The sequence below is a fragment of the Pan troglodytes genome, chromosome 9, assembly GCF_028858775.2.
Source record: "Pan troglodytes isolate AG18354 chromosome 9, NHGRI_mPanTro3-v2.0_pri, whole genome shotgun sequence".
Lineage (NCBI taxonomy): Eukaryota > Metazoa > Chordata > Mammalia > Primates > Hominidae > Pan > Pan troglodytes.
Window position 1 is genome coordinate 6,109,719 of NC_072407.2, and position 21,509 is coordinate 6,131,227.

At 59.3% G+C, this 21,509-nt stretch overlaps 1 protein-coding gene across 3 annotated transcripts in view; it reads left to right on the forward strand.

Moving 5' to 3' along the window:
• Nucleotides 1–4,194: 4,194 nt before the first annotated feature.
• Nucleotides 4,195–21,509, forward strand: part of LSP1 (lymphocyte specific protein 1) — a 41,679-nt gene continuing 24,364 nt past the window's right edge. Inside the window, exon 1 of one of the 3 annotated variants that reach the window (XM_063783708.1) lies at nucleotides 4,195–6,069. In XM_063783708.1, the coding sequence (XP_063639778.1) occupies nucleotides 6,017–6,069 (53 nt within the window). In that variant the 5' untranslated portion in view covers nucleotides 4,195–6,016. The remainder of the gene's footprint in view (nucleotides 6,070–21,509) is intronic. The other 2 variants (XM_063783711.1, XM_063783709.1) reach the window with 2 other exon arrangements.

The following is a 21,509-nucleotide window of genomic DNA, read 5'->3' on the forward strand; positions in this document are numbered from 1 at the left end:
GGGCGCCCCCACCTCAAACCAGAGGCCATCGGGGCAGAACCCAGCAATCGTCACCGCCCTCTCACGAAGCGTCCCGTGCCCCCCGGAGCACATGTCCACAGCGAGGCCCTTCACGGCTCTCAGATCAGCTCCCTGCCTGCAGGTCCCAGCCGGCCCTGCTGTCGCTGCAGGTTGAGCTTCTCATGAGTGAAGGCCCCGGTCACTCTGACGCCACCAAATAGTGGAGACAACACCAAGCTCTAAAGATTTTCAAAGGGAGAGAGACAAAAAAAATGAAGGCCAGGTGTGGTGGCTCTTTAATCCCAGCACTTTGGGAGGCTGAGTGGGGAGCCTCGAGCTCAGGAGTTCGGGACCAGCCTGGGCAACAAAGTGTCTCTACAAAACAATATGAAAATTAACCGGGTGTGGTGGTGTATGTCTGTGGTCCCAGCTAGGGAGGCAGAGCTAGGCTGAGGCAAGAGGACTGCTTGAGCCCGGGAGGCAGAGGTTGCAGTTAGCCCAGATCACGCCTCTGCACTCCATCCTGGGCAGCAGAGCAAGACTCCATCTCAAAAAATAAAAGCTTTGAGAATTTAAAGAAAGAAAAAAAGAAGAAGAAGGCCAGGCTGATGACTCACGCCTGTAATCTCAGGATTTGGGAAGACCAAGGTGGGCGGATCGCTTGAGGTCGGGAGTTCGAGACCAGCCTGGCCAACATGGTGAAACTCCATCTCTACTAAAAATACCAAAATTAGCCGGGCGTGGTGGTGGGCTTCTGTTGTCCCAGCTACTCAGGAGGCTGAGGCAGGAGAATTGCTTGAGCCCAGGAGGCGCAGGTTGCAGTGAGCCGAGATCACGCCAATGCACTCCAGCCTGGGTGACAGAGTGACGACCATCACTTGAGGCCAGGAGTTTGAGACCAGCCTGGGCAACATAGCAAAACCCTATCTCTACAAATTCTTTAAAAAAAAATAAAAAATAAAGTAAAAACTAAAAGCAAACAAAATAAATAGCCAAGCTCTCCGACCCAAGGCCTTTTGTGCCTACCGACGCCCATCTTCTCTGACCTGGCCCGTGTCTCTTTGCGCCTGCTGGAGAGCTGCTTCCACTCTCAGCTGGCCCTGAACCCTGGGCTCCCCTAGTACTGCCTCCCCACCGCCTGGCCTGTCCGCTCTGCTAGGGGCAGCTGTCTGGTCACTGCCCTCTCCTGGCATCCCTCCGATCCACCCGGCACCCTCGAAGGCTTCCCCGCCCCTTTCCTGTCTGTCTCTGTCCCTGTTGAGAGCTTCTCTTCCTCACTCTCTTCACTCCTGGGCCAGATTCCCAAGCTCACCAGTGGCCACGGCCAGTGGAAGGAAAGGGGCCGAGTGACCCCAGCTCGCGTGCAGGGAGAGGGCACAGCCCCCAGCTTTGCTCCCCACAGCAAACCCCTCCAGCACCTGCGTGTGCCCACAGAGTGATTTGCCAGGGAGGGGCGCTGCGGGATGATGTCCTTTCCAGCCCATGGTGCCAGCACACAGCATCTCCTGCCCAGGCCTCTCCCTGCTCGGCTGGGACTTCTACACGCACCTCCAGCCTGCTACACAGGTCCCAACCCCCGGCTTCTCCCCTCAAATCCAGGTCTGCACCTCCCAGACATCTGCCTTGTGGCCTCTGCACCTGGAGTGTCCCTGTGTCCTGCCCGCCTGGCACAGAGCTCCCCCTGGCTGACCCCTCAGGGCTTCCCTGCTTGGCTCCATCCCCCGGAATCTGATGCCCTCAGCTCGCTCCATCCCAGAATCCAAACTAACTCATCACCTGACGCAGCCGCTTGCTGGTCCCCGTGCTGCTCGCTGGACCCTGCACCAGATTTGGAGACAGGACAACGGAGGGACCGGGGTCTGCCCTCCACACACCTCCCTTAGAGTTTCAGGCACTGAGGGAAGAAATGATTCTGCATCTGATTCTTGGGTAGACTCAGCTCTTCAGAGGAAGGCTCTGTTCCTGTTTAACCTCCCACCCAGCAGGGCCCACACCATTCTCAAACACGCATGCACTGCCCGGGTGCAGTGGTTCATGCTTGTACTCCCAGCACTGTGGGAGGCTGAGACAGGAGCATGGTTTGAGCCCAGGAGCTCAAGACCAGCCTGGGAAACATGGCGAGACCCCATCTGTTCACACAAAAAAATTTTTAATTAGCTGGGCGTGGTGGTATGTACCTGTGATCCCAGTTACTTGGGAGGCTGAGGCAGGAGGATCACTTGAGCCGAGGAGGTGGAGGCTGCAGTAAGCCCTGGTTGCACCGCTGCACTCCAGCCTGGGTGACAGAGCAAGACCCTGTCACACACACACACACACACACACACACACACACACACACACACACACACAGAAATCCCCGGACGGCCTGAGGGGTGGCTGGGCCCCCGCTGGGGACACCTCCTCCCTTGCCCACACCTGCCAGTCCAGGCTGAGTGGAGAGAAGGGCTGGAGGCAGGGGCTTGGCCAGGGAGGGAAGGAGTGAGAAGCAGGCGGCCACATGGGCTGGGCAGCCTCCGGGATGCTCTTTGCTTTTGTTTTTTTGTGAAAAGGTTGAGTGATTTGCACATCAACGTGGAGGGTGTAGGGAGGAGAGGCTGGGGGACCGGGAGGAAGGTGGATGGGCTGCAAGATGGCCCTGGCGTCTGCGGAGGAGGAGCTGAGTGAGAGAGCAAGAGTCTGCCTTCTCCACGATGGTGATGTGGGCAGGAGAGAGGGCTGGACGGCCGCAGGAGGACACCCCGCACCCTGGCTTCCCTTTCCTCTGCGATTCGGGAGGTGAGGGCGCACATCTGCTGAAAGGCCTCCCAGAGTCCCGTGAGCATCTTGGAGTGTGCCTATTCCTCGGCCTGGGTTCCTCGAGAACAGGCAGGGCTCCCCCACGCCGTGGCCTGCTTGTGAGACGTGTCGCTAGAGGGGTTGTCCTGCTGCCCTGTGGCTGCCGTGACGTTGAGCTCCCACATTCTGGAAGTCCGAGATCCTGGGGTGGGCAGGACTGGTTCTCCTGAGGCCTCTCCCACTGCTGGGGGTCCCGGTGCCCCTTGGTGCAACTGTCTTGTGGATGCCTCACCCTCATCTCCACTGTCTTCTCATGGGGACTCCCCACCGTGGGTGTCTGTGTCCCGTGTCCACATTTCCCTTGGTGCAACTGTCTTGTGGATGCCTCACCCTCATCTCCACTGTCTTCTCATGGGGAGCTCCCCACCATGGGTGTCTGTGTCCCGTGTCCACATTTCCTCTTTTTTTTTTTTTTTTTTTTTTGAGACAGAGTCTCGCTCTGTTACCCAGGCTGGAGTGCAGTGGCACAATCTCAGCTCACTGCAACCTCCGCCTCCCGGGTTCACGCCATTCTCCTTTCTCAGCCTCCCAAGTAGCTGAGACTATAGGCACATGCCACCATGCCCGGCTAATTTTTTTTTTTTTTTTGTATTTTTAGTAGAGATGGGGTTTCACCGTGTTAGCCAGGATGGTCTTGATCTCCTGAGCTCGTGATCTGCCCGCCTCGGCCTCCCAAAATGCTGGGATTGCAGGCGTGAGCCACCGTGCCTGGCCCACATTTCCTCTTTTTGTGAGGAAACCAGTCACACTGGCTGAGCGGTCACCCTCCTCCGCCATGACCTCATCCAGCTAGTGACACCTGCAGCAACTCCGCTTCCAAACACGGTCACGCTCTGAGGGGTTGGGCTAGGGGTAGGGTTAGAACTTCACCATATGAATGTGGGTGAGGGGCATGATTCAGCTTCAACAGGGTTGGGTAGGCAGAGGGGAGGAGGGCACACTCTCCAAGCCCTTGGGGCAGGCCAATCGTCACCCCAGCCTTCAGCTCCAGGGCCTGTGGGCCTCCCCCTCCGCCCGAGCGGCTTTGTAGACCTGGGGCTGAGTGTGGTTTTGTGCTCTGTGTCTCCCTCTTGAAATTCTTAGGGTTTTTTTGTTTTTGTTTTGTTTTGTTTGAGATGGAGTCTAGCTCTGTCGCCCAGGCTGAAGTGCAATGGCATGATCTTGGCTCACCGCAAACTCCGCCTCCCAAGTTCAAGCGATTCTCCTACCTCAGCTTCCCGAGTAGCTGGGCTTACAGCCGCCCGCCACCACGCCTGGCTAATTTTAATATTTTTAGTAGAGTTGGGGTTTCACCATGTTGGCCAGGCTGGTGTCAAACTCCTGACCTCAAGTGATCCACCTGCCTCGGGCTCCCAAAGTGCTGGGATTACAGGTGTGAGCCACCGCGCCCGGCCAAAATTCTCAGTTTTTGAACCACAGGGTTCTGCACTCTCATTTTGCTCTAGCTCCAAAAGTGAGGCAGCCGGTCCAGCCTTCGGGCAGTAGAGGGCAGGAGGGGGTGGACCCCAGCCTCCACCTGCCTGTCCTCTTCCTGGCAAGGTTCCTGAAGCTCCCAGCGACGACGCTGGGGCTGCCCTTCTGCAGGCCAAGGGAAGGACCTCAAGGGCAGGAGGACACAGGCATTGCACCTGCCGATGCAGTGCCTGGACGGGTGGGTGAGCGGAATGGCCGCAACCTGGAGGCGAGACCCTACCACCATGAGGGGAGCCGTTTCAGGGTGGCCTCAGGATGGAGGCCGCATGGTGAGAACCGCAGGGCTCTGCCATGTGCCACTCTGCAAGGGGGACTTGGGGGCCCTTAGGGACCCCCAGGGAGGAGGCGTGGGGAAGACACAGGCATGGCCTGTTCATCTCCATGGCGCTGGGCCTGATCTGGTTTTAGCCCTGCCCATCATCTGGGCCACGGATCCCTCTGGTGCCTCCACTCATGGGGCTCTGAAAGCCTCTGCTGGTCTTTGTGGTGTGTTTGGTGGGTGGGGGGCTCGCTGCGTCCCAAGGAGGCGGCCTCCGGTTCGGCCCCACCCTGATGGGTCAACACTCTGGGCCCAGGGCCCTCCCAACCCCTGGCCTCTCTCCAGCCCCTCTTTGCCTTGGGACCCCCTGTAAGTCCTTGCTGGTTGGATTTCTCAGGCCCAGCCGCTGGCCAGGGCTCCCTTCTCCCCTTCTCCTGTGCTGAGGTTTCCAGCAGGGAAGCCTTCGCCACCTCTGTGGCTGCCCTACTCCGGCCCAGCTTAAGCCCTCCCCTGCCTCAGCTTTTGGGGTCTGGCTCCTGCAGTCATGCATCCCTCCTCCTGACCCTGGAGCCACTGCGTGGTCACTCCCAGAAGCTGGGGACAGTGAGGGCTGGAAACAGCCTCCATCCCTCCCCTCGGGCTGGCCTATGCCTCTTGGGAGGGTCCCTGAGGCACTGCCTTTAGAGCCTGGGGACACGAACCACTCGGTGGTCAACTCCAGCGACCAGAGCACGGAGAGCAAGGGGCAGCGGGGGGACGAGGCGGATGCCCGACAGCTCGGCATCAGCAAGGGAGCCCAAGACAGAACAAGGCACCCAACGGGTAGAACGCAGGGGCATCCCGGGCACAGGCCCCAAAGCCACCTGGGACCCACAGCTGTTTGATGTGCTCAAGGCTATGACCCCAGGCTTCGAGAAAAGACTCCACCAAGTTCCATGAGCACCTGTAGGAGAGCCGGCCTCTGGGTAGATTTCACCCAAAGAAGCTAAAACGCTCACGTGGTGCTTATGGGATCACAGACATGTTTGTCCCTGATGCTGCAGGAGAACCGGCCACTCACAGGTGGACCTGATGGCCAGAGCTACTAGCGGGGACCAGGGGCAACATGGGGCCCCCTCCCCGAGCCATGAAGAGCTGCCTGAGGCCATCTTGGCCCTCGCACCCCATCTCTGTCACCCCAGGCCCCTGTAACTTGCTTAACGCTTCCTGAGGGGTGGTTTGGGTTTTTTTTTTTTTTTTCTTCCTCTCCTCTTGTAGCAACAGATTAAAAAACAACACCCTGACCCAAGCCGAGATAGGTTCCAAACCTCAACCTGCAGCCGGAAGGGGGAAGTGAAACTCGGCTGGGGGTGGGGGCTCAGAAGCCGCCCCAGAAAGCACTGAAAGCCACAGCACGTACACCCACTCCAGGGATCTGCCAGCACCCTGTGGGGCCCAGACTACAGGCTGATGGCGGAGGCTTCGAGTGACCTGGGCGCCGAGGAGCGGGAAGAGTTGCTGGGGTAAGGGTCTGCGGCGACGCCCGGCGCCCCGTGCCATGTCCCCGGGTTCATAGTCCTTGAGCTGCATGCAGGGTGGAGAACTGAGGTGCCTGATGGGGAATCTGGGGCCCCCAATGGGAGAACTTGGATGTCCGATGGGGAAACTGGGGACCCACAGACAGGTGGCAGGAAGTCTTGCTGGGACCCCCCTCTCACAACAAGGGTGGAGGTCTCTTCCGCCTGCCTCTGTGCCCTGGACTCACTGGGGGAGGCGCGTGGGATCCTAAGCCCATGGTGGATGCCTGAAGGGAGGAGACCCCAAGACGTGTCCTGGACTGCCAGGGAGGAGCTGGGGACTGTGGGCCCTGTTAGCTTGGGAAGAGGCAAGGTGGGGGCTGGGGAGCAGCTGTTCTGGGATGGGTGGAGCTGGCCCGGGCCCGGCCACCTGCCCACAGGACTATCTGAGAGGGGCTATCCTGCCTTGAGGGTCTGGAGGCCGCCAGGCTTGCGGCCCAGCAGGCCTCAGGGCAGGGCACCCAAAGCTGCCCTTGACCTGCGGTAAAGGACAAGGCCAAGGATTGTGGCAGGTGCCTATGCTGGGTGCCGGGCACCGTGTGTTGGTTGGAGTGGGGACATGAGGGGGCATGGCAGAGGTTGTGTGTGGGACTGCCAGAGCTGGGCAGAAAAACCCCGCTGCCAAAGGCCTCCTAGCGGGCAGCTGTACTCTGTGGTACAAATGGGCATCCAGCCCTGTGCTGGGGTGGGTGGAGAGGGCTAGGGGCCTAGTAACTGGGCTCCCTGGCAGAGGGGAGCTGCCGGCCAGCAGGCATCCAGGCATCACAGCTGAGCCTCGCCAGGGGAACCCGAGTTGCCCCCGGTGCAGGTCCCAGAAGAGATGGGAGGGCTCAGGGCGTGCGGTGCAGGGACAGGTAGGGCTTTGAGGGGCAGAGGGGCGATGTGCTAATGGTCAGGGGATGGGGATCCGGTGCTGGGGATAGAGGCCGGCCTAGGAGCAGGCCAGCGGGGGCTGTGGCCTGGTGTGCGGAAGGGAAGGCGCTGGGGCCCAGGTTGCAGAAAGGGTGTGATGCCCGCAGCCACACAGGATGGACCTGAGAGGAGGCCCAGGGTGACGCTCACATACCCCAAAACTGCAGCCAGGGCTGCTACCAGTCTCTGCCTTGGTGCTGACAGCAGAGGGTCCCTGTCTACCCGACCCGGGGCGGTGCAGGGACCACCTCCCGGCCTTCACGCAAAGCTCCTGTGCTATGTTGGTGGCTGCAGTCACTGTCCTGTGTCTGTGTCCTTGGTGGCCGTCACATTGCCGTGGGTCTGGTATGTGTGAGGGGTCTGCATCTCTGACTTCTTGCTGCCAAATCCCACTTGGGTACAGGTGCGGGGGGCCACTGAAGGGACCCCGAGTACCATGAGTGGAGTGGAGGCTAAGCAGAGGCCGGGGCTGGCTGAGGGCTGGGTCGGGACGTCCGTGCCTGTCCCCAGGGAGAGGTGGGAGGATGCCCTGCCCAGGCCGTGTGCAGGGAGACAGGCTTCTGGGTGCACAACAGCTGTGTCCCGGCTGCAAAACGGGCCCTCCTGTCAGCACCACCCCCAGCCCTGGACTAGGTGCTGCTCCTGGTCACCTCATGCCCATAGAAGGGCAGGACATGAGCCTCTGGGCTGGGGCACCCCCGCCTTCCTCCTTGGCCTCATCCTTGGACACCCCCTCCCAGCTGTCTCAAATGCCTTGGATCCCTCGGGCCAGGAGCGGGGAGGGGGGGGTTGGAGCAGGCATGGCCAAGGCACAGATGATCCTGGGGCATCTTGGTGCAGATCCTGGGAGGCCAGGGCTGCACCTGTGCCAGGGCTGTCAGGCGCTCCAGCTGGAGAGCGGCGGTTCTCCTGGGCTCTGCAAAGCCTGGACCCCCTCCTTGGACATCCCCTGCCCCCCCGAATTGCATGGGGTGCACAGCCAAGCCTGACCTTTCAGAATGAAACTGAGAGCCCCAGTGGGGTAGGCTTCTCATTTCACAAGGTGACTAAGGGAACCGGGGAGTTTCCTGTCTAGGATGGGACAGAAGTCCCCTGCACCCAGGCAGGGATGTATGGCCTGGGAAGCCCCCACACGGGAGTCCCCAGGAAGGCCCAGGCTGGGCGGGCTCAGCTGGGGCTGGAGCAGAGTGGACAAGACAGCCCCCCATGCATCTCACAGAGTGCCAGGGACGCCAGCCTGTGACGGTCTCAGGACATGCCCCCAACACTAGGTCCAGGGCAGGCCAAGCCCCTCCAGCTGGACAAGTGGGTCCAGCCCCTCAGACTGTCCCATGATGTGGCCCCTCCCCTCAGACTGCCCGGGACGGGGCCAGATTCCTCAGAACCACCCCTCCATGATGTGGTCTCTCAGACGCCCCCAGGACAGGACTGTCCTCTCCCACGAGGCCTCAGGCCAAAGAAGGTCCCCTGACCCTGGGCGGGGTCCAGGCTCCGCTTCGGCTACCAGCCAGGCTGGACTGCGATTCCTCCACTCGGGGGCACTCCTGTCTCACCCCGCTGTCCAGCCGACAGTCACTAGCTTGTCCTTGTCCCTTGGGGGCAGGGACGAGGATTTCACAGAGCTGCCTTGTGGCTCTGGGGGGACTCTCTGGTGACGCTGGGGGATGCCTGCCCTCTATAGCCCCCAAGAGCAAGGCTCTCCCCACACTGAGGAACTATCTGGCCTTGGAGGCCTTGAGGCGATGAGGACGGGGCGTCCCGGTCCACAGCTGGGGAGGGTCAGGATGCCCTCTCGGACCTTGGGTTCGACATATCCAGATGTTGGATCCCAGCTCTGCAGGGGTGTACCCTCCCTGGGGTCACACTGCGTTTTTGGCTGCAGTGCCTGTCCTTGGCCCAGCTGCCCTGGGGTGCCCACCCGCCCAGGGGTGCCCACACCATGTCCACACCTAGAAGGCAAGTTTGCCTGCCCCCACCCTGTCCCACAGACACCCTGGCTGCCCTCTCAGTCTGCCCCTGTGTAGCCCAGGCCCCCATCAGGATGACCCTGCCCCTAGTCTGTTCCCCATGAGCGACCAGGCCGTGTCTCCCATGGAAAGAACCATTCACCAGCTACAGGCAAAGTCCATGCCCCTGGGTGGCCATGCCAGGCCCTCCTGGCCTGGTTGAACTCACTTCCCATCCCACCAGCTTTCCCAGCTCTTCTCAGTTTTGGAAGGTGTCAGAGCCCTGGCACATGCCCCTCCTAGCATCACCCAACCGCCCTGCTCCTCTGCAGACCTTCAAAGGCCTGCCCAGCCCGCGGTGGGAGGCCGCTGCCCAGGGCTCTGGCAGCACCTGCCATGGACAGAGCCAGTCCTGGAGCCCCGCCTGGCCCATCGGAGCCTCCCTTGCTTCTCCATGTGCTGAGCTGAGTTGGGAAGGGCAGGGATGACCTGAGGGGCTGCTCTGGCAGGGTCCCTTCTGGCCATCTGTCCCTGGAGACCCTCAGAGCTCCAGATTCTGAAGGAGGAAGGGGCTGGAGGCCCCCGGCAGCCCCCTGGAAGTCTTCATCTGAGCAGCAGGAGCCCATGGGATGGAACCCCCCAGGCAGCCAGGCCCTTGGGCAGCCCTCCCGCCCACCTGCCCTCCGAGCCAAGGCCAGGCACCACTTGGAGGATGTGCAATGCTCCACGCTGGGGCAGGTGGCCCTGAGAGCCCCCAGCGGTGCCCACGACTGCTCAGGAAAGAGGGCAGAGCTGGGGACAGTTGGGGAAGCCACCTCAGCCCCAGCCCTAGCCCCACAGGGGCTGCTGAGGGAGGTTAGGATTGAGGGCTAAGCCCTGGGGCTCCCTCCCTACACCTTCCTGTGGTCAAGACCTGATGTCTGGACCCGGGATCCCTGGGGAGGTCCCCTTCCTCTTGCCCTGGGTAAGGGGTCTGAGGCATCTGGAAGTTTCCCAGGGAAGCAGAAGGATGCCTTCTTCCTCGTGGGCTGGCAGGCGCTGCTGTCCACCGACACCCAGCTGGGCTGGTCACACAAATGGGAGCATCACAGGCCCCACCCCCGCTGATTCTGGAAGCCAGAATCCTTCCTTCCTGCGCCCCCTTCCTGGTTCCCTCGTGTCTCCTAAAACAATCCTGGAGCCACACAAGGGCAGTGCCAGGAGGGTCTGGGGTCCAGCTGGGACAGGCCCTGGCCGGTGGCACCCTGGGGTGGCAGGATGGTGGGCCTCTGCTCCACTACCCTACAGGCCAGCCTGCCTCCGCCTCAGTTCCCTGAGAACATACCAGAGGGATGGGTGAGCCCTAGAGAAGAGGAGGGTGTTGGCAGCGGAAAGGGCCCCGTGGTCTCCCGCTCTGAGTCCTCAGCCTGGTGAGGGGTGGGGGCGTGAGCTCTGCCTTGCAGTCCCAGCCCCTGAGATCCCACTGCTGGGGCGGCGGGAGGGGGACGGGCTGCAAGGCCCCAGGACTGGCCTTGCTTCGGCTGCTATAGGCCCTCGGAGTGCTTTCTGGATGAGTAAGCCGCACCCCTCTGAAGCCTCAGTTTCCCCGTCTGCACACTCAGAATGTAGCCACTCAGACCAAGCGTTCACTCCATGCCAGTCTTTGCCAAGCTATTTATTTATTTATTTGAGACAGAGTCTCGCTCTGTTGCCCAGATTGGAGTGCAGTGACACAATCTCGGCTCACTGGAACCTCCGCCTTCCAGGTTCAAGAGATTCTCCCACCTCAGCCTCCTGAGTAGCTTGGATTACAGGCACCTGCCACTGCCCCCGGCTAATTTTTGTATTTTTAGTAGAGAAGAGGGTTTCACCATGTTGGCCAGGCTGGTCTTGAACTCCTGACCTCAGGTGATCCACCCACCCCAGCCTCCCAAAGTCCTGGGATTACAAGCATGAACCACCGCGCCCTGCCTTTGCCAGGAGCTGTGAGGCAGGTCCCTGGAGCCTCCCATTTCACAGACGGAAACCGAGGCTCACAGGGGCCAAGTGCATTGTCCAAGGGCTGCTCCCTGCCTGGGGAGGGGCCTGAGTCCTTGCCCCTGTGGGGTTCGGGTGCTGAGGGCCCACAAGACCTGCGGGCACCAGCAGGGAGCTGGGCTGGGCTGCCCTTCCCGGGGGCTCTCTGACCCCACACCACACACCAGCCACTCTGGACTCAAAGGTTCCCAAGAGCACCAGAGCACTGCTCATGGCCCAAGCTCAGCAAGCACTTAAAGGGACCGTCCCGAAAAGCAGAACTGGGACCGGGCGCTGCAGGACCAGCAAGGTCCTCCACTTCCCTCCAGCCCAGCCCCGCCCAAATCCCAGCCCTCAGCATCTTTTTGGGGGCCACTAAAGACCTTCTGGGAGATGGCAGCCCAGGACCATAAGGCAATCGAAGAGGGCTTTCCACGTGCGCTGAGGCAGACAGAACCAGGCCCTGGCTGTGGACGAGCCTGTATTGATACTTAGAAGAGAGGGAAGCGAGCGGGCTGGAGAGGCTCGGCCAGGGGCAGCCCAGCAGGGCCCCTTCCCCAGGGTTAGACTCTCTACAGCCGGCCCAGCCCCCATCCCCTCCCCAACATCTAGGGACCTGGAAAGAGGTTGGAGGGGCTGCATGGGGGTGGGGTTGATAGGAGATTAGGGGATTGAGAAAGCCAGGCCTCCTAGCCGTGTCCCACCCAGCACGGCCCCGTCAGTGCCAGACAAGGGAGGAGGGAGATGCTGAGCAGGGGTGGCAGGAGGAAAGCCCCTGGCCCTTTCTTGGGGCCAGGCAAGTCCTATCCTAACTCCATCTGCTAACTGCCTCCAAGCTGCTTGTGGGTTGTCGGGGAAGGGAGTTTGTGGCAGGGAGGGCCTCTGAGTCCCCTGTATCCCCCGGCAGGAGGAGGCAGGCACATGGGCCCCTGACCTCAGAGCTTGGAGCAGGGCCGCTCTGGTGGGGCATTTGTAGGTCACAGCATGAAGGGTTCCAGCATACCTCCTGGGTTCCCAGTTTCCCTGGGAGCAGGGGTGAAGACACAGGGGCCTCTACACACACCACACGCTCAGGGAGAGTGGCTGAGGTGTCCAGGATACCCTGTCCACTGGCGCAGGGGGTGGCTTCTAAGCCCAGTACCCTTCTTCCCAGAGTCCCCAGTCTCCAGCTGCTCATGGGCTGCAGATGAGGATTCAAGGTTATGCAGGGGTCACTCTCCTGCTCCATCCCTGGCAGGTGGGACCTCACCTACTGCTTCTTTCTGCTCCAGAGAAGAGCATGTCCCCCTCATCTCAAAAGTGCCTGTGCTCCTCCTTCCTGAGTGGAACCTACACTTTTGACAGTTTGGTTTCTGAGGCAAGGCTGCCTCCTCCTCCTGTCCCAGGTAACTCCCCTCAGAAAAGCAATGGGACTTGGGATAGAAGGATCTAGCCAATTCATTCCAGATGAATCTAGAAATAATCCTTTAGCCTTTCTCTTAGACCCAGTCCCAACCAAAATCTGAGCTTCATCACCACCACCCAGCACCCACCATTCACCACCCAGCCTCCAGCCCCCAGCCCCCAGCCCCCAGCATCCATGACCCACCACCCTGGCCCCTACCCATGGCTCTGGCCCATTCTCCTGCTGTCAGCAGTGCCTGCTTGAACAGAGGGCCACACTGAACAGATGCATGCTCCAAGCATTTGGAGGCTGCCTCCTCTTTAAATCACAGACATTTATCCACCAGGGATCACTCGGGAGCCAATGAGGCCACCACCCTGACCTCCCCTGTCCCCATGGGCTCTCTCAGTGCTCAAAGCACCTTTCACTGGGATGCTGCTCTGTGAACATACATTCGCAGGTATGTGTCGGGGATGATGAGAATGTGTCAATACGAAGACAGATCCCTGCCCCTGTAGCCCCTGCTTAGGCTCTATTGAGGTGCTCAGCCTCCTGGGCCATGGTGGTCTGCTTTATTCTTGGGCCATGAGCTTATGAACCATGTCTTAGTTGCATAAGAAAGGAAAAATAAAGATTAGAAAAGAATCAATTATGGAGAACAGTATGAATGAATGGAAAGATGAATGAAGAATGATAGGAAGTAGGAACAAATGGATGGATGGATAGATAATTGAATGATGGATGGATGGATAATTGAATGATGGATGGATGGATGGATGGATGGATGGATGGGTGGATGGATGGAGGGATGAGTGGATGGATAGGTGCATGGATAGATGGACAGGTGGGTGAATGGATGGGCAGATGGATGGGGTGGATGGATGAATGGGTTGGATGGACTCATGTATAAATAGAGTATAACTCATGCATAAATAGAAAGAATTATTTAGTAATTGATGAATGGATGAACAAATGAGCAGATGAACAAAAAATAGATGGATGGACAGAAGAACATCTGTATGTATATATGGATGTTTGGATGAAAGAACGAATGGATGGGTGGATAGATAAATGCAGATGTGATATTTAGAATATTTAACAAAGCATGTGGTACAAATATGAATCTACTGGAATGGGTGCTGATTATATATATTCCTATATTGAACTGTGTTGTACCTGTGCATATTGGCTGATCATCAGCCCAACAGCTAAATGAGCAAATGTACCAAAACAAAAGATGAGTGGATTTATGGATGAATGGATGATGGATGAATGGGTGTATACATGGGTAAATGAATGTATTGATGGGAGGACACATGAGATGGAATTATGTATGGGTGGATGAGTGGATGGCTGGAATATGGACATATAAATGATTGGAAAGATTAATAGAAGGATGTCAGGAGAGGTAGACATATGGATGGATATGGATAATAGATGAATAGATGGATATGTGGGTGGATATAACAAGAGATGACTAGAAAGATAAATAGATAGATAATGAATCAATAGACAATTGAATCCGTGCTGAGTAAACTATTAGAAAGATGGATGTGCGAGTAGATGCTACTAAATCAGGAATTTTGCACTCTCTTCCTGGAACACTTCCTCCCATTTCTCTCATCTCTTTTCAAATAAGAAAAGAATTACTTCTTTCCATGAGGCTCTCATATATAAAGACCCAAGGAAAGAATTACTTATTTCCATGAGGCTATCATATGTAAAATATCAATCCCCTCCAGAACTCCATATGCCTTTACCCTGATTTATATTTTCTGTCATATTTTCCATCATCTGACCTTTATTTATTTATGTGTTTGTTCCCACACTTGAAACATGATCATCATAAGAGCAGGGACTTTGTTAATGCTGAATCCCCAGCACCTTCAAAGTGTCTGAATTCAGTACAGATTTATTGAATAAATATATGGAAGGATGGAGAGACAGATGGATAGATAGATGGATGAATGGATGGATGGATGGATGGATGGGTGGATGGATGGATGGGTGGATGGATAGATGCATGGATGAATGGATGGATAGATGGATAATGGATAGATAAATAGATGAATGGTTGGATGGATGGATGAATGGATGGGTAAATGGATGGATGGATAGGTGAATAGATGGATAAGTGAATGGATGGATGGATGGATAGATGGGTGGATGGGTGGATGGGTGGGTGGATGGATGGATGGATGGATTGGTGGATGAGTGTATGAGTGGATGGATGGATGGATGGATGGATGGATTGGTGGATGAGTGGATGAGTGGATGGATGGATGGGTGGACGGATAGATGGATGGATGAATAGATGGATGGGTGAATGGATGGATGGATGGATGGATGGATTGATGAGTGGATGGATGGATGGGTGGATGGATAGATGGATGGATGAATAGATGGATGGGTGAATGGATGGATGGATGGATGGATGGATGGATTGATGAGTGGATGGATGGATGGGTGGATGGATAGATGGATGGATGAATAGATGGATGGGTGGATGGATGGATGAGTGGATGGATGGATGGATGAATGGATGGATGAGTGGATGGATGGATGGATGGACGGATGCATGGATGAGTGGATAAATGGATGGATGAATAGATGGGTGGGTGGATGGGTAAAATGGATGGATGAACTAATGGATGAATGGAGAGATGGACAGAGAGATGGATGGATGAGTAGATGGATGGATGAGTGGGTGAATGGATGAGCGCACACATAACAGTGGAGTTGACATCAAATACTCTCCCATATTGTCCCTCACAGGACATGCTCTAGTTGTAAAACCATGAATCTTGGCTGCTACATGTAAATATCTGTTCTTGTCACTTCCCATCCATCAGCATTTCTGACAGATGATCATTCTCTAGTGACAGGGAAGTCCTGCCATTCCAAGGTAGCTCTTTTCCCTGTGGGAATATTCTTCCTTCTTTTGAACTAAAATATGCCTTGGCCACATTTCATTCCTGGCTGTCTGTGGCTGGGACTCCTCCAGAAGTCAAAACAGGAGGCAAGGAGGAAATAGGCAGGTTGAGGTGCAAATGAAGCACAAGCTCACTGCCCCCCACCCCAGGTAATCTCACCTCACCTGGGTGATCTGTCCTCCCTGAGTGATCTCAGTTTCTCTGTGTGATCTCACCTACCCCTGGTAATCTCACCTCCCCTGAGTGATTTAGCTTTCCCTAGGTGACCTCACCTCCCCTGGGTGACCTTACCTCCCCTAGGTAATCTCGCCTCCCCTGGGTGATCTCACCTCCCCTGGGTGATCTCACCTCCCCCAGGTAATCTTGCCTCCTCTGGGTGACCTCCCCTCCCCTGGGTGATCTCACTAAACATTTGTCCAACCTGAGGTCCAGCCCTGGCTACCATCCCTCCTGCTTACTCCAGAACCCTGTGGTCTCTGCAGCTTTGTGGATGCTGGGGATGTGGGGCCAGCACCGTGGTCTCTAGTGGACATTCCCTGCTTCCTCCTGGGTTGTGCCGGGGGAGGGGAGATGCTGTGGGCTCCTCTCTCCAGGACTGGCCCCGGGACCCAGTCTGGTGTGTACGTAGGGAGTGGGGACGGACTTCCTGACTCCCGCAGTCTCCATGGGGTAGCCCACCACCTGAGTCACCACAGCCCGGGCTATGGTCCCATGTGGAATTTTCCGACTGTCGCCGCCACCCCCGGCGTGCTGCCCTCCGCGGTGATTCACCCGCTCACCCGTCTGCTCACAGCCTCACCCTTGCTTCCCTCAGTGTTACCAAGGTGCTGCGCAACCCCAACTCCCTGGCCTGGCCAGGGTCATGATAGCTGGGGAGGCAAGAGGTGGCTGTTCTCCGTGAATGTAGGGACAGAGGGTGGCACGAGCAGATGAGTGCCCGTGCACAGATGGTGGCCCAGGACTAATTGGGTGGCCGGCGGCCAGCAGATCTGGCTCTGGTTCTGGCTGTGCCAGGCCCTCACTCTGTGACCTTGGATGCCAGTGCTGCTGGCTGGACCTTGGTTTCTCCATCCTGGACATGGGTACAGTGGTGGTTCTGAGTGCCAGCGAGCTGGGCAAACCGCCGGATGTGAGACTGCCGTCGCGGAGCTGACCCTCGGTGAGCCCTGAACATGCGTCCCATCCCACCCCTCGTCCGTCCGGCCACTAGCCCCGAGTGTTCTCCAGTGAGTCACAGCAGCCAAGCCCAACCAGAGGAACAGAGGGCTGGGCTGCTCCTCCCTGGGCCAGGGCCAGAGGACGCGGGCAAGGGGGGCCTGGCTGGCGAGGGCACCAGGCCGACTTTGTGCCCACTGGCCACCTCTTGGGACCATGCTGTGCCAATACCAAACCGAAGATGCTGCGTTGGTGGCGTCTCTGCCTCTTGGGTCATCTCTGCAGTCTGGCTGGGGGGTTGGGGCCACCAGGAAAGGCAGCAGCCTCCCCATTTGGGGAACAGAGAGGGTTCTTGGGGTGCCAAGCCTTCTCTGGAGGTGACAACAAGAGCAGAGGCCGGGAATGAACAAAGGGAAAGTGGAGAACCAGGAGCGGGGGAGAGGGGAGGAGGGGAGAGGAAGGGAGGGGAGGGGAAGGGAGGGAGGAGGGAAGGAGGGAGGGAGACAGAGATAGGGACAGAGACACCAGAGGGAAAGGAGAGAGGAGAGAGGGGCTGAGTGCGAGACGGGGAAGGAGGGGCGGGACAAAGAGGAACCAGCGAAGGGTCCAGGCCTGCGGTGATGGTGAGGGAGGTGGCAGGTTGACGAGGGGCTGGACAAGAACGGCCGACGAAGGAGAAGAACAGAGGAGGGCCCGGGCAGGGCCTGGCAGAGGGCATGAGGCACTCCGAGGTGGGAGGCGGCGATGGGCAGAATAGGCCCCTGTGCCTGGGGCAGGGGCACCACAGAGAGCTAGGGGAGACCGAGAGGCGGGCAGCGGCTACCAAGGTGGCCTGAGGGCAGAGGCGGAGGGAGGAAGGGAAAGAGGAAGGGAGGGAGGGAGGGAAGGAGGCAGCCACGCTGCCCATCAGCGCGCCACAGAGGTCTGGCTGAGCCCCACGCTGCTGGGCTGGGGAGAGTTTTCGCTCGGACATTTTTACTCTTCTCGGAAGGCGGAGGAGGTGGAGGTGGAAGAGATGGAGGCGGGAGGAGAAGGGGGCTGGGGGAAACAAAAGAGAAGCAGCTGCTGAGAGTCCTGAAGTAGGAGAGGGGAAAGGGAGACCCACAGTCAGGGAGACCCGCAGGGATGGGGACACAGGGACCAGGCTGCCTGCAGGGAGCCGGCCTGCAGACCCTCGTGCCAGGAGCCGAAGGGAGGGACCAGGCTGCCCACAGACCCCTGTGCCAGGTGCCAGAGGGAGGGACCAGGCTGCCCAAGGGAGCCGCCCACAGACTCCTGTGCCAGGGGCCAGAGGGGCCAAGACAGAGAGGCAGAGGGTCACAAGGACAAGGAGAACACCAGACAGAGAGAAGAGACAGGGGAGGGGTGACAGCCAGTGAGAGACCGAGGGCCAGGGCAGAGCACCAAGGAAGTGCAGGAGTGAGAGGGGCCAGGAGAGGCAGGAAAGCCAAGGAGAGCTGGGCATAGGGGGGCAGGGGTGCGGGAGGAGGGCAGCAGAGAGGAGGGCCAGCAGGACAGGAGCCTTTGAGATGCTGCTCTATCCCCAGGGCTGGGGTCAGGCCAGGTCGCCGCCTGAGCAGAGGCTGCAGCCTGGGCAGTCCCGGGCTTCTGAGGAGGAACTCTAGCAGACAGGGCCTGGATACCTCTTGAGGTAGGTCCCTCCTGCCCTGGCTGGGCATGGAGGGCAGGGCAGGGTGCCCATGATGGGCTGCCACATGCACTGGGCCACTGGGCCTCCCCCCAGCTTCGGTAGGCTCTGCTGCCCCAAGCGTGGGCAGGGAGAGGGTGCCAGGCTGGTTGCGTGTACATGTGTGAGTGCGGAGGCTGCTTGAGGCCTCTCTTCCTCCTGGCTCCTGGCAGCTGCCCATGCATTCTCCTCCCCCATCCCACCTGCACGGCCGGCTGCACTGTCACCTGCTCACACCGTCCCACCTTCTCCGCCGGCTGCACTGTCGCCCGCTCACACCGTCCCACCTGCACCGCCGGCTGCACTGTCGCCTGTTCACACTGTCCCACCTGCACTGCCGGCTGCACTGTCACCTGCTCACACCGTCCCACCTGCACCACCGACTGCACTGTCGCCCGCTCACGCCGTCCCACCTGCACCGCCGGCTGCACTGTCACCTGCTCACACCTCTCCCCAAGCCCCAGGGATTCTGCTTGACTCTGAGCCCCCAAGATGAAGGGCCCATCCTCTGGGTGGCTTCTGGGGCCTCCCGTGGGGTCCTTCGGATCCTGGGCACCCTTCCGTCACCCTCACTTCACAGATCATGAAACTGAACTTTGGGCTGAGCTTACCGGCCCTGGCTGCAGCCACCAACCCTGAGTGGTAGGCTCCTCAGGGCCAGGGAGGGTGCCCGGGCCTTTTCCACCTGCAGGTGTTGGGCCAGTGTGGTGCCCTCTCCCAGCCTGTTTCCTCCTCTGTAAAGTAGTGGTGTGGCCCTTCGTGGGGTCAGCTGGGAGAGCAGAGTTTGGAGGGCCCAAGGCTCCTCAAGACCCAGCCTGGGCAGTCTCAGAGATATCCCTCTGCACCGTCAGCCACTCTGAGCCGCCTGTAGTGCCCTTTCTCCTCCTCAACCCTTCCAGGCTTTTAAGCCAAACTGAAACACCACCTCCTGCTTGAAGGCTGCCTTGCTTCTTCCTAACCTGGAGGGCTGTCCTGCTCTGACTTCCTTTGATGGCATGGAGCATGCTGGCCGGACCTCGAGCTACTGGAAGGCAGGGCTGGCATCGGTCGGCTTGCCACTGCCCACCCAGGCCAGGCACTCAGTGCTGAGACTCTGAGAGGCCAGAGAGCCAGGGATGCCCATGGGGGTGAGCTAAGCGGGGTCTGAGGAGTTGAGGGCAGCCCGGCTCACCCCTCCTCCCCAGCTCCCACTTGTTGGGTCCGTGCAGATGCAGAGAGATGGCTCCGATCTGGTCCCCACCTGGCAGGGTCTCCGGCTGTCACCTGAGTTCAGGACCAGCACCAGGATCTGCAGTGGGCCCCTGGCTGGGCACACCTCATCCCAGCCTCCCCCTACCCCTGGCCCCCATGAGTCTCCTCCTCCTGGGCTTCCAGGCTCTGCTGGTCAGACCTCCCTCCCTGCCCAACGGGAATGTGTTTTCCCAGGGGACGCTGCTGTCCACCAGGAGCTCTGTGGCCTGGGATTTGAGGAGTGCCTGGGGTCAATCCCCCAGGCTCACCAGTGCTACTTAACAAATGGGCCCAAGAGAAGGAAGTGCAGCCCCCAGAGGAGGGGCAGAGCCCCTGCCTGGCTGTGCGGTGGCTCACCCCCTTGTCACCAGGGGCTCGGCCATGAGCATCCGTCCAGCGGGCCCAACACCAACTGCAGCCCCAGGTGAGCAAGCCGCACTCAGGAGGCACTGAAGCCGTGTGGGCCCAGGCTCGGGGCCAGTCCCTGTGGACCTGGGGAGGAGACACTGAAGCCGCGTGGGCCCAGGCTCAGGGGCAGTCCCTGTGGACCTGGGGAGGAGGCACTGAAGCCGCGTGGGCCCAGGCTCAGGGGCAGTCCTTGTGGACCTGGGGAGGAGACAGTGGGGAGGGGACCTCACTTGCGGTGGTCAGCCAGTGGGTTGGTGGCATAAGGACCCGTCCCTTTGAACTCCCTTGGAACTTGCCCTGATGGGGGCTGGGCAGAGGGCAGCAAGAGTCCTTGTCCAGCTAACGGGAGCCACCAAGGTGAGCTACATGAAGCAAGGCTGACGCGTGTGCACTAATACACACCCCCTCCAGGACACAGACCCAGAGGCCGCTGCACCCCACCCACCCACCACACCCACACACACACATGCACACACACACGACCACCCGGGACAGTACTGCGCTCACCACCACTGCCATGATCTCTTCTCTGCAGCCTCCAACAGCTTGGACTTCCCCAGTCCCAGCCCTCCAGGCCAGGCAGACTGCCCCCTACCCACTCCCTGTTGGATAAAGGAGTGAGCCAGGCTCAGAGAAGCTGTGGGTGAAGAGACTTCAAGGCCACTCAGCAGGGCATGATGAGCCCGGGTCCCCGGGTCCCTCCTCCACCCGCATCACCCCACCCCTTTCCCAGGGACCCCTTGGGTGTCCTGCCATGTCAGGTGCAGGGCTGGGAGAGGCATTGCAGGCAAAGTGCTGTGTCCTCAGTGATGAACCCTGAAGGGCCATGCTAGGTGCCCGCAGCTGCCAGGGAATAAATTCAGTGCAGTTTACATCCATTAAAATGGTGCTCTGGGCCAGTGGGAAAACGTGTCCCCCCTGCCCCGTTGTCCCCCACCCCTGCCCCAGCGATTCTCCTTGTCTACACCCAGTGCGAGCCCAGGGGCTCTGCATGTAGTCCCATAACACCATTTTCTCCAGGTCTGGCTGTACGCAGCCCCTGCCAGAATGCGGCTTCTGGCTGGCAGGGTCAGGCCCTGGGCTGACCTACCCCCAATGCCTCCCTGCCAAGTCTGCCCTTCCAGGCACCTGGGAGTCTGCCCTGTGCCTCCTGCCTGCCCCTGGGCAACTCGGGGCTCTCCCAGGGCCAGCTCGGGCAAGGCAAGTGTTAGGGATGGTCAGGGGACCTCAAGAGGACTTCAGCCCACTCAACTCCAGACGTCACCCGGACTCAGCCACCAGCCTGGCCCTGCTACCTGTGGGGTCCTGGCTTTGGGAGAGGGCACCAGGCCGGCTGAGAGTGCCTTGTAGCCTGGCCCGGAGTGAAGAGGGGGGCTGGGGATTAGCCTGGCAGACGTCCTTATCAAGCATTGAGGTCCCCGGAGCCCCGTGCCCACCCTTAGCCACAGCTCTTTGGGCGGTGTGAGCCCCTCCATTCCCTCCATCTCGGGCACACATCTGCCCACACATATACAGATGTGGCGGCCACACCGTGCTTGGCTCTCCGCAGGGCTCTAAGGCCCCTCAGGCAGGGACCCACCCTGAGCAGCCTGGTCCAGGGACCTCTGGGGCTCCTGATGTGGCCAGTGGGGCAGGAATGGGCTGGCAGCCTGCTGGGCTGGCCCTGAGGGGGCTGGGGGAAGCCAGGCCTCCAACCACAGTGTCCAAAAGGGTGTGGCTGCCTTGGGCCCATCCAG